The 12,133-nt window shown below is 43.8% G+C and overlaps 1 protein-coding gene and 1 long non-coding RNA gene across 4 annotated transcripts in view; one reads left to right on the top strand and one right to left on the bottom strand.

Annotated features, from left to right (window-relative positions):
* Positions 1 to 12,133, bottom strand: part of RAB11FIP1 (RAB11 family interacting protein 1) — a 34,809-nt gene that overhangs the window by 18,656 nt on the left and 4,020 nt on the right. For 2 of the 3 annotated variants that reach the window (XM_058720696.1, XM_058720698.1), the window contains exon 2: positions 656 to 1,098. In XM_058720696.1, the coding sequence (XP_058576679.1) occupies positions 656 to 1,098 (443 nt within the window). Of the gene's footprint in view, positions 1 to 655; positions 1,099 to 5,780; positions 6,077 to 12,133 lie in introns of those variants that run through there. The other variant, XM_058720697.1, reaches the window with a different exon arrangement.
* On the top strand, positions 6,066 to 9,124 carry LOC131506744 (uncharacterized). Its single transcript, XR_009259118.1, has 2 exons — positions 6,066 to 6,619; positions 8,409 to 9,124. It is a non-coding gene; the product is annotated as an uncharacterized LOC131506744 (long non-coding RNA).

Genomic DNA, 12,133 nt, shown 5'->3' with positions numbered 1-12,133 from the left:
GAAATAGAGAAGCCTTTCTTCTTATTTATTTACTTATTTATTTTGAGAGAGAAAGAGGGCGTGCATGCATGAACAAGCAGGGGAGAAGCAGAGACAGAGGGAGAGAGAGAGAATCCCAAGCAGGCTCTGCACTGTCAGCACAGAGCCCAATGCGGGACTCAGTCCCACAATCCATGAGATTATGACCGTGAGCCGAAATGAAGAGTCAGACACTTAACTAACTAAGCCACCCAAGCGGCCCAAGAAGCCTTTCTAACCAAGATCATCCATCATCATGACCATCAACACCATTTTAGTAACTGAGGAACTGAATTAAAATCTTTCTCCTAAGATTTGTTTCTTCTCTTTTTTTTTTAAGTTTATTTATTTACTTAGAGAGAGAGAGAGAGAGCGTGAGTGAGGTGAGCGGGATCAGGGCAGAGAGAGACAGGGAGACAGAGAATCCCACGCAGGCTCCATGCTGTCAGCACAGAGCCCGATGCGGGGCTCGATCCCAGGAACCGTGAGATCATGACCTGAGGCAAAGTCAAGAACCAGATGCTGAACTGACTGAGCCACCCGGACACCACATTGGTTCTTCTCTCTTAAAGCAAAGTAGACTGAGAGACAGAGAGAGAGAGAGAGAGAGCCAAGTAAGGAGGAGGAGAAAACTCACCATCCGAGGCAGAGGAGGACTCATCCTCATTTTCATCATCCTCCCACCGGGACTGAAAGCCTCCGGGACGAAGCAGCACTTTGTCTGACTTTGAAGTAGGCAGGACAGACATGGACTGGGACAGTGGTGTTTTCTGCAAATTTGACTTGGAAAACAAGGTCTTGATCTTCGACTTCTTTTTCTTGTCTTTTGAAGTAGACTCATCATCGCTGTCGGCGGAGGGTGTGACGCTGGGAATGACGGCTGAAGCAGTATCGGACGTGCTATCCTTATGCTTCCCCTTGATCTTGTCCTTCAGCTTCCCAAATGGATTCCGAGACTTGTCTTTCATGGAAAGGTCAAACATGCTGGCGGTCATGTTGTTTCTCATAAACTGGATGTCAACCTCAATTTCGCCTCGCTCTTTATCCTTCTTTCCTGGTTTGGATTTCAAGGTATACCACCTACAAGGAGAAAGGCTGAGAGGTTACCTTTGAATTGGGCCTAAAACAATGTTCACAATGTCCATTAACTTGGCCTCTCTTCTTCTCTGCTACTACCAACCTCTTACATAAATGCATTCTTGGGCTCTCTTTGGAGAGTAGAGGGTGGGGTGGGGAATGAAGGCAGAACCTGTAGTTTTATTTTTGAGAAGACATCCCGTAGGCAAAGATAGCATCTGATTCTGTACTGAACGTACAGTCACTTAAAATCTTTATTCGATAGCTATTTCTAAAAATAAAATAAATATAACAAACATTCCATCAAATCCTCTCCTAGGGCTGGTATTTGGCTTCAATAGGGGAAAGATGCAAAGATCATACACAAACAGAAGGCAAAATGGAAATTGACACATAAATCTCAGAAAAAAGGGCAAGGGTTTGTAGAACCATCCCTGCCGGGGAGTTGATAGAAAACACAGGACAGAATAAAAAAAAAAAAAATTGTTTTTCAAAAAGAGTGCAATAAGCTAGTCACGAGATGACAGATATAGTATGATTCGATTTCTATGAAGTACCTAGAGCAGTCCAATCCACAGAGTAGAACGGTGGCTGTCCAGGGCCGGGGCCAGAAGTGAATAAGAATTAGTCCTTAAGGGGTACAGTCTCAGTTTCGGGAAATAAAAAAGTCTGGACAAGGACGGTTGGCGGTGGCACAACAGTGTGAATGTATTGGACCGAGCCGTACACTAAAAAACGGTTGGTAAATTTTGTTACGTATATTTTACCACGCTAAAAAAATAATAAGAATTAGAAGTGGAAAGGAGGCATTCTTTCCTAGCTTAATACTCCTAAAAAGAGAAGATTTCAAACATTATCCAAGTATTTCAATGGGTCATTTGCAAACTACTTCAAGACAGGGCAAGTATTGTATCAGTCCAACTCGACTGAAAGACAAACTTCAGAAAAAGAAATCTCCCCTTGGCATGTTCCATCTGGTGACCTCCAAGAAGGCGAGGCGGATCCGTGGCATGACCACTACAGAGCAAATAGGTCTGAATCCACGGTCCACCAACAGCCATCCCCGGCGTTACCGTACAAACTGAGAAACCGCATTTGGATGTTCTTTGGAGTGACCTACTTAAAAGCTGAGGGCCGTGGACGTAAAGGAAATGACGGGTTTGCTCAAAAGAACACAGTTTCCTCCTTCACTCTCAGCCTGTCTTGCTCGGAGGGCAGATCCCTGCCCCACTACCTTAGTTCGTTTTACAACTGAGAGGAAAGGGGCAGAAGGAAGCAGAAACCTAACACTTAAATAGCATCTACAACATAACCTGGCACTGTGCACACTTAGGAACATCCTGGAATTAGTGTCCCAAGAATGACACACAGTAGACATTATACTCACTTTACAAAGACACTGAGGCTCACAAGTTAGGTGTTTCGTACAAGGTCTTACCACTGTTAAGGGGCATAGCCAGGATTCTGAATCAGTTCTGCGTTTCTCCAAAGGTCCTATTCATTCTCTAGCCCCAAGATTCCTGCTTTACACTCTTTGCTAACTCACCTCCCATGGGCCATGTTCACAACACACAGAGAGGAGATTCAAATTTAAATTCTTTCTAAATAAATAAACTTAAAAAAAGGGGGGGGGGGCTGTGAGGGGTGCCTGGGTGGCTCAGTCGGTTAAGTGGCTGACTTTTGATTTTGGCTCAGGTCACGATCTCAAGGTTGTGAGACTGAACCCGCGTTGGGCTCTGTGCTGAGTGGTGAGTCTGCTTGGGATTCTCTCTCTCTAGGTGCCTCTGTCCCTCGCCAGCTCTCTCTCTTTCTCAAAACAAATAAATAAATAAAACTTAAGAAAATAAATAAATTCTTTCTGAGGCAAGTTTAAGCTTCTCATTTAAAAGGCCCTACCATAAGAAAAAAAGTACCGAGGAAAAAAGTACTAAGAAATGTTCTAGGAAGAAAAGGGGGAAATCCCACCACAGTCACCACCAACCATAAATCATGAGATTACATATAGAGTCCAGTATACAAAGTCATCAAGAACAACTTAAACTTGGGGCGCCTGGGTGGCTTGGTCGGTTAAGCGTCCGACTTCGGCTCAGGTCACGATCTCACGGTCCGTGGGTTCGAGCCCCGTGTCGGGCTCTGTGCTGACAGCTCAGAGCCTGGAGCCAGTTTCGGATTCTGTGTCTCCCTCTCTCTCTGCTCCTCCCCTGTTCATGCTCTGTCTCAAAAATAAATAAACGTTAAAAAAAAAAATTAAAAAAAAAAAAAAAAGAACTTAAACTTGATTTTAAAAATACATCCAAAAATTGGAGAAAATGATATAAGCTATGATTCTGGACTTTTAGAGGAAATTTTTTATGGTTTTTAAAACCACAATCCACAGCTGGGGGGCCGGGGGGGGGGGGGGGTGGGCAGGGCAGGGGGAGACACAAGGTGTTTATGGACAACCTCACCCCTGCCAGCCTAGTGTCTTCACAATATATTTTCCAAGACCTAGCCTGGAATAGCTTGCTTATTTGTCATTTAGATGTCCAGAGGATTATTTCTTTTTCTCATCTGCCCGTCATGCGGCTAAATGGTAGCCCTGGTGATGAAGGGTGGTTAGCTTTGGTAAATACCCACTGCAGGCACCTGAAAGGGGAAGTTGCTGAAGCTGAATGCAGAGGTTCAGATGACCACACCGGCCACAAGAAGTTTGACCTCTCTGCCCACGGAAGCGGGGTCAGTCCGGCCTTCTCCCCAGCCTCCTCCACACAACTCGTACTGTTAGCCAAGCAGGGGATGCAAAGATGACCTTCAAAGCGTGCCATCGACAGTTCCTGGGACCAGCCCTCCTTTCCAAAAGTATCACCACCAGTCTGTTTACTTTGAGCGAAGCTACAACCGACTCTGGAATCCTCCCTGGGCACCTATGCCCAGGATCAGTCCCCGGGGAACTAAAGTGGGATCTGTTTGGGGAACTTCTAAAACCACTAGGAGGTGTGAATAGATGCTCCAGCAACTGTTCCTATCCTTTATTTTCACAGGCAAACCTCAAACCAAAGACCAGGTAGCCAAGAACAGCCACAGAGCTATTTAAGGATGTGAAAAGCAGACTGAATCACAGGTAAGCGTCCCATGCAAACGTTCAGAATTTTTAACAATCTGTGCTGGATTTGTTAAAGCTGGAAAAGAATACAGGAATTGTTCCGTCTAACAACATGACATTCAAACCACTTAAGCAAGGAATCTTCGGCACAAGGATAATTTTATAATAAATGAAAGCCATGATTCATAAATGTCTCTCACCCTAAGAAATCCCAAACCAGATATATGTTTGTGGGTTTCCGCATTCAAGCATCAATTTTATTTTAAGTGCTTTTTTATGCATTTGTTTTTTAGCTCACTTAATTCCAGCACCTCACGGAAGCAATCCTTGAATAACAAAGTCTCAGCAAAGCCACCCAGTGTAGGTAAGGTGGCAGTGTGGGTGTGTTCCAGCATTACCTTTCAGGTAGGCCCAGAAAGCTTGAATTATCTCAAAAATCAGGGCTGGGTTGATTTTCCTAGTCCAAAGGGCAGGGTACAGAAAGAAAGCCATAATCCCAAGGTAGTGAGTTTGTTTTTAAGCCCGTATTTCTGAAAAATTCCTGCAACCTATCAAGAAAAATCAAATGATCCCTTCTGTAACCAAATAATTATTTTAACTTATAATTAAAAATTCAATTCTTTGGAAATTAAAAGGATCTCTGAATACATAAAAAGTGATAGGAAACATGAAAAAAAACTATATTCGAAAGTAATAACAGGCATAGGGTAAAAATTCAAATCATACCAAATGGTACAAAATGAAAACTTCAATCTTCCCACCCCTCCATGCCCCTCAGTCAAGGGATGATGGTCCTGGGCACACAAAAACAAAAATGCCCATTATCCAAACAGGCTACCCTGCTATTTTAGAGTTTTGGGGGCTTTGGGGTTTTAGGCTTTTTTAATCGAACACAAGACAAGGCAAGAGCTAAAAATACAGAAAAATTCATTTATGTCTTCTATTGCCTGGGCCCGCATCGTCAAATCTTCTGGGCCTTTCAATAGTCATTTTGAGAAAAGCTAGAATTATCCAACCATGCCAAAATTCTCAGGGCCAGTCTGCTTTCAGAACGCACCATGTCTCACTCCGGGGCTCAAATACGTGGAAAGCTGATCACAGGGGGCCTTCCATCGGAATGCGGCAGGGTGAGGGGAGTATGGTTCCTACTCTTGGGAAATGAGAAGTCTCGCAGCAATGCAGGCTTTCGGGATTATCCTTGTAAAGGACTGGCCAGTATGTCTCAAAAATAACCTTTCTGCAGCTGAAACAAACATGTTTTTCCTTTGAAACATTCCGCAGGGCAGACACGTACAGAGAAATGATGACTTCAAAGATTCGCTTCCAATTTTTTTCTTACATAGCAGCCACTGGAAATACAAAATGAAAAGGCCAGATTCTGCCCTAAAAGGCATACCCTCCAGTGGGAAAGAGAGAGAGCTGGCTCACCAAACATCACAAAGTGCTCCATTAGAACCACTGTTGCCTTTTCTTTCTGACTTTGAAGCATGAGAAAATAATTAGACACGGAAAGAAATGCCTGCTAACGCATACAATTTCATCCCAAATAAGGGCTCTCACACACAAATAAGGTCCTCAGCAAAATTAAATACGAACCACCTACCTAGGGGCTCCAGCAAAACGAATTAATACTGCATACTTGTATTAGACACAGGAGGCTCCAGGGAAGGCAGGGAAAGAAAGACCACTATGGCTCTACGAGTCACTTCAACATTTTCATGTGTGTTAATTTCCAGGGCTCTCCGTCTGTGGGTCTGGTCTGGACTCAGGGTCAGTGGTAGACTGGCCCCCGCCCCAAACTGTTCCCTGCAAAATCTCAACCGTGACTTATAGCATGAGTCAGCTCCATGGTAACCACGCATCATGACACAGGGGATTATGGCCTCAGGTGAGGGAAGAAGCAGGAAGAACAGAAAGGCACCTGATGTAGTGTTTGACACAGAGGACACTCTCAATCTTTCATAGATGAAGAATTTTTAAAAAGCAACTCATTCGTTGTCTTCCCCAGGGAATAAAAAGAAGGCTGAACATGTGGGGTTAGCAGTTGAGAACATCTGAATGGGGTTCTGAAAAGGAGGGATTCCATATGGGTGAAATGTCCAGACTCTTCTCCCGGTAGCCTAGAAGCAATGGAGAGCAAACAGGGACAGAAATGTTTATGGCCTATAAAACGTCTGTGGTGTTCCCTACACGGGCGAGGCAGTTTCACATGTTTTGTTACTGCCCTTTGTAGCTGGTCTTGATTACCTTACTCTGACTACAGAATGACCAATCGGCCAACCTTGCCTCCCTCAGTGACGCTTCCCCTCTGCCCGTTGTTAACAACTTGGAAGAACTCCTGAGAGTGGCAAATGGCTCATTTTTTTACCCCAACCCCTAAAACAGCCATTCTAGCGGCACTGAAAGGCCACCTGTAGCCACCAAACTCCATCCTGAAAACTGGTAAGTGGTGTGCTAAAGGAGGCAGAACAGAAAAAGCAGGTTGAAAACGCCCTGGGTCCCTTCCCTATTATTTGCTCTACAGAAATTCTCTTAGAAAGTGAGCACAACAAGTTACAGAGAATTTTTTGTTAATTTTTTTTAATGGGCTTACTTTCATGCTAATGTGACCATTATCCCTTTTTACATATCTTCTTGAAGTGTTTTTCCTGTACATTTTAACAACCGCTAGCTGAGACACTTCAGGCAAGTTACTTAACCTCTCTGTGGCTCAGGTTCCTCTGAAACAGGGCTGAAAGCACCTAATTCACAAGGATGCTAATGAAGATTAAGGGACTTAATATATGTAGTGCCTGGCACTTAATAAGCATTCAATAAGTATTAGCTATAATCCTTACTTGGTTGTAACCAGAGTTTACATGTGATTTTATTTTTATAGCGTGTGGTGCGTTCTTGCCCTACAGTCTTCATACCCACCATTTCTAGTGGCTGTATGATATCCCGCCAAATGCGTCTATACCGTGGTTTACCCCCGCAGATAGTTCTCAGAAGGGAATTTAAGATCTCAACATTTCTGACTGGCTCTGCCCCTAGATAACCAAACCTATCCAACAAACACAAACAATAAAGATCTGCATTTGAAGGGAGGAGGAAATGGCTCAGTTACAAAGTAAGTCTGCATTACGCAATCTCCAAAATTAAAAAGTATGCGAGAGTCTTTTAAAACACCAGTCAGTGTATATTTTCTGTAACTTACTGAGAGATGTAACGATCCTCAGATCAAACCCTTTAGGGTTTCTACACAGCAGACAAGACCCAGGGCTTCCAAACTACTGCAGGGATATGCTGAGATAGCGTGACTGAAGTATAAGGATCAAGACATGTTTTCTAAGTTGAAATCACTCAATGCTAGATTCCTTATAGGTGAAGACTATAAGAAATAGCAAGTATCGGTATTTTAAGATTCTCTACAAATTAGAAAAACATCAACTCGTTTTTAAACATGGAAGTGCACCCCTCCTGTATTCATTTATTTGCCATTTTTTTTTTACTTGATCATATCTCAAAAAGCCACAAATGTTAATATTCTACCATCAGATCAGGTATCTCGCCTCTTGCCCAATTGGTCCGTCAAAGAACAATGTCGCGGCAACCACAGGGTCCTTTATTATTCATGCAAAGAGACTTGGGACAAATATGCAGTGGTTTTTGTTCACCTTCTAAGGACCAGGACAAAAGGAAACAAATACACTGTAGCATAAGGGATCCAACAGTCCACTCCCCACCCCACAAACAGGTTCACACTCTTTCTATGAGAGTTCCTGGCAAGAAAGCAGAGTGTCTATGATTTATCGTGTAATCAGCTAAGTCCCAAAAAGAGGAGGAGGGGAACCCACATTTTAAAATCCTGTTTTAACAACAAATGACTAGCAAAAATGCAAAGTTCCATTAGCATAAAAGGAAAACCCCAGTTTTGGTGCTAGAAGAGGCAACACCCTTGAAGAAATATCCCGGGACCCAGCGTGCCGCCTGGTGCCCTCCACACAGGACATCCATTCTTCATGATCACAAGAGGCCTTTTCAGACCAGGCTTTCTGGAAGCCTGAATTGTTCCACCTAGGTTAGCCAAGTCCTTTCTCATAAAAGAGTGTTTAAAAGGTGAAGCGTACAGCAGCCACACCTCTAGAAACATTTTTCTGGGATTTCTTATAAATGCCTCCCCTCTACTCCATTCAAAGCCCAGCATTCAGGAAAGGACACTTAATTAGTGCTGCCTTTTTTCTCTCCGCAGGCACATTCCTAAATGTGTCCCTCAGGGACACCCTGGAGACTAAAATCCTTGCTTTTTCTCTAACAGAAGATCTACAGCCTTCTCTCTGCAGGAAAGGAATTTCTCATCTCATTAGTGGCTAACTGCAGCTCCCTCGCCAAAGGCATCATTAGCAGAAGGGAACCTGCTTCCTTGGTGTTAAGAAAAGGCAACCGACAAGCCACAGCCCAAACTAAGAAACTGAAAGAGCAGAGCTTTGACTTCATACCTCCGGCACCCCTGGTCTTTGATCCACTGGGCTAATTCTAAGATTAAACAGTTTTCCGTGTCCACGCAGGCAAACAACCGCCCGCTCTGTGCCTACAGGGACCTCAACCATTCACTCACTCACACAGATGTTACGAGCTCCTGCGTTGGGTCACACAACAAAGAACAAGACCAAAGTGGTCCGGGGCCAAGGGAAAGGCAGGCAGAGTCAGACTTGGTCTCCTAAGGCACAGCTCGGGCGCAAGATCTGACGCAGGACACCTTAAGAGGAGAAGTTCTCGCTGCCAAGTCTTTTCCCAAACAAATATCTTGGCAGTGGACCGATTTTCTTCAAAAGCCAATACAAGGGTCCCGGTGTTGATTTTGTTGGAATTCAAAGGCCCAGAGATTTAGAGATCTGCACAAGACCCAGAACCAAAGGTCACACAAGGAACTGCTCTGAGATGAAAATAAAGCCCAAAATGACCTCCTATCACTTTCTCCATTAGCCTAGGGCTTCATCCTTCTGGAATTAGCCAGGGCTGGCGTCTCCAAAGTGTAGAGTGAGGAGCACAGTTTTCTAGGATGTATGGCAACTAAAATTGTACTATTTTTAATAGATACCTAAGATTACTGTTAAGGGCGAAAAGGGTAAGGTCAGCAAACCTATGTCAGAGTGGGTGACATTTTAATAAGCACATGTATTGCTTTCCATGTAATTATAACATTTTTTGGTTAATCGCTACAATTAAAATGACATATCAAATACTATTCATAAAAACCTCCCTCCGATGGTAGTTACAGAACTACAATAGAGGTCTTTGTAACCAAAAGGAAGTTTAAGCACAACAAAAAAGGCACAAGACTCTCCTGTACGCTCACCTTCCCTAATGTGAAAAACATGTAAATGGTTAGCTGACTAGAGTTTTATTTTTCACTTATAGGTTTCTTTTTCCTAATGTTATGTACTATTTTCCCTTTTTTAGTCCTACATTCCTTGAAGCAGTGACCTCATCAGCTGTGTTAGAGCGCACCGGTGAGATTTTACCAGCTACGTACACTATTACAAAACAAAGACTCGGCCTGTTTTAAAACTGTAAATACTTGGAGACACACATATACACACCCTGGTTTCCACCCTGGTTTCAATGGTGTTTCCTACTAATTCCTTCCAACAGGAGACTCAACTCACAGGTGTCACTGCCCAAAGCTGTCTTTGTAATGGTGACCTCACTCTGCTGGGGAAAGAAGACACCATCACTTCCTGGTTCATTTTCAACAGCAAGCTCTCTTTATTTTATTAGTTCATTCTTATCACTTCCTCTTCTCTCCCCCCACCCACATCCAATCTATCACAAATCAGGCCAACTACACTTCCAAAATATCTCTGAAATCCACCACCTCTGTCCACCTCCATGGCCATCACCCAAGTGCAAGCCACCACCACTGGTGGCCTAGATTACTGTAACAGCCTCCCATTTTGTCTATCCGATTCCAGGCTAGGCCTGCTTTGAATCCATTCTCCACCCAACAGCCACAGTGGTTTTTGACAACGTGGATCACAACACCCTTTGCTTTTAATACTCCGTGACTTCTCGCTGCTCTTAAATAAAACCCTGCCTTCCTCTTCAGCCTCCATCTATACAATCCCTCCAGCTTCCCAGGTGTTCCAGCCTCAGGGCCTTTGTGCAGGCTGTTCCCTCTGCCTCGGGCCCTTTTCCTCTACTTGTCACCAGAAAAATCTCTTTGTACTTCAGGTTTCTGCCTCAGAGAAGCATCCCCTTCTTTAAGCCATGTCCTTCCTGTTCTTTCCTCTTATGATACCCTGTTCTCTTCCTCCACAGTACTTATCATAATCCATGATTATTTATTTATGTGTTCATTTGCCTAACGTCTGTCTCCCCCACAAGGCTCTGAACTTCCTGAAAGCAAGGATCGTGTCTGTTTTGGTCACTATTGTTTACACCCCAGTGCTTGGCACCTAGAAGGTATTAAAATACATTTACTAAAAATACAAGCATGAGATCTTGCCATCTGCCACAACATGGGTGGACCTAGAGGGTATTATGCTAAGTGAAATAAGTCAGACTGAGAAAGACAAATACATACGAGTTCACTTCTATATGGAATCTAAAAACCGGAACAAATGGCAGAAACAGGCCCATAAATACAGTGAGAACAAAGTGGTGGCTGCTAGAAGGGAGGGGGTGGCAATGGGCAAAAGGGGTAAAGGGGAGTGGGAGATACAGGCTTCCGGGTGTGAAAGGCATCGGTCACAGCCGTGAACGTGCAGCATAGGGAACAGTCGGTGGTACTCTAACAGCACTGCATTGACGGATGGCGGTGAGTATAGCACAGCGTACAGCACTGTCGAATCACTATGGTATACACCTGAAACTAACGTAGTATTGTGAGTCAACTATACTTCAGTAAAAAAAAAAAAAAAAAAAAAAAAAAGGTACTAAAAATATGGACTTTAAAGACAAAATAAAGGGGGGGGGGGGGCGGTTGGAACTTTCCCCAAGCTAACTAAATATCTTATAAATGAAATCGTAACCAAACAATACCATGAGCTCCCAGGTGGCTCAGTCAAGTAAGCGTCCGGCTCCTGGTTTCGGCTCAGGTCATGATCTCACAGTTCTTGAGTTCGAGCCCTGAGTCTGGCTCTGCACTGACAGCCCAGAGCCTGCTTGGGATTTCTCTCACCCCTTCCCGGGCTTTCTCTCTTTCTTTCTTTCTTTCTTTCTTTCTTTCTTTCTTTCTTTCTTTCTTTCTTTCTTTCTCTCTCTCTCTCTCTCTCTCTCTCTCTCTCTCTCTCTCCCCCCCCCTCTTTCTCTCTCTCTGTCCCCCGCCCCTCAAAAAATAATAATAAACAAATAATACCATGAGGAACATGAGGGAGCATCTTTCCCATCACCGGAACAATGACTCTCCCCTTCTTAGTCATTTCATTCCATGGCTACAACCAGGTTGGGGTTACTTGTCCCAGAGCTGACAGACAACTCTGTCTCAAGCACTGAGCTGTCAGTTTCCTACACTGGAGTAGGAGGGGACTGTGAGAGGCAGGAGGGTTTCCAGAAAGGCCCAATGTTACCTTTAAGGGGAATCCCAAGAAAGGAAAAATTTAATCAGTAACACTGCTCCAATTTTCCAATCGGTTACAAAAAAAACCTAACTGCACTTAGGAAACTTAACAGTATAAGCACAAACACTGACTGCTTTTTTTTTTCTTAACGTTTATTTATTTACAAGAGAGAGCAGCAGAGGGGCAGAGAGAGAGGGAGACAGAGGATCTGAAGCAGGCTCTGTGCTGACAGTTCGGGGCTTGAACCCATGAACCGTGAGAGCGTGACCTGAGCCAAAGACGGACATTTAACCAACTGAGCCAACCAGGTACCCCTGACAGCTTATTATTTATCTCTCTGGTCAATTAAATCATTTCTCCACATCCAACTCTCCCAGGAAAACAACGATTGAGCCTTTATTTCTTTTTAATAACC

The sequence above is a fragment of the Neofelis nebulosa genome, chromosome 3 (genome assembly GCF_028018385.1).
Source record: "Neofelis nebulosa isolate mNeoNeb1 chromosome 3, mNeoNeb1.pri, whole genome shotgun sequence".
Lineage (NCBI taxonomy): Eukaryota > Metazoa > Chordata > Mammalia > Carnivora > Felidae > Neofelis > Neofelis nebulosa.
This window is presented reverse-complemented; position numbering and strand designations above follow the sequence as displayed.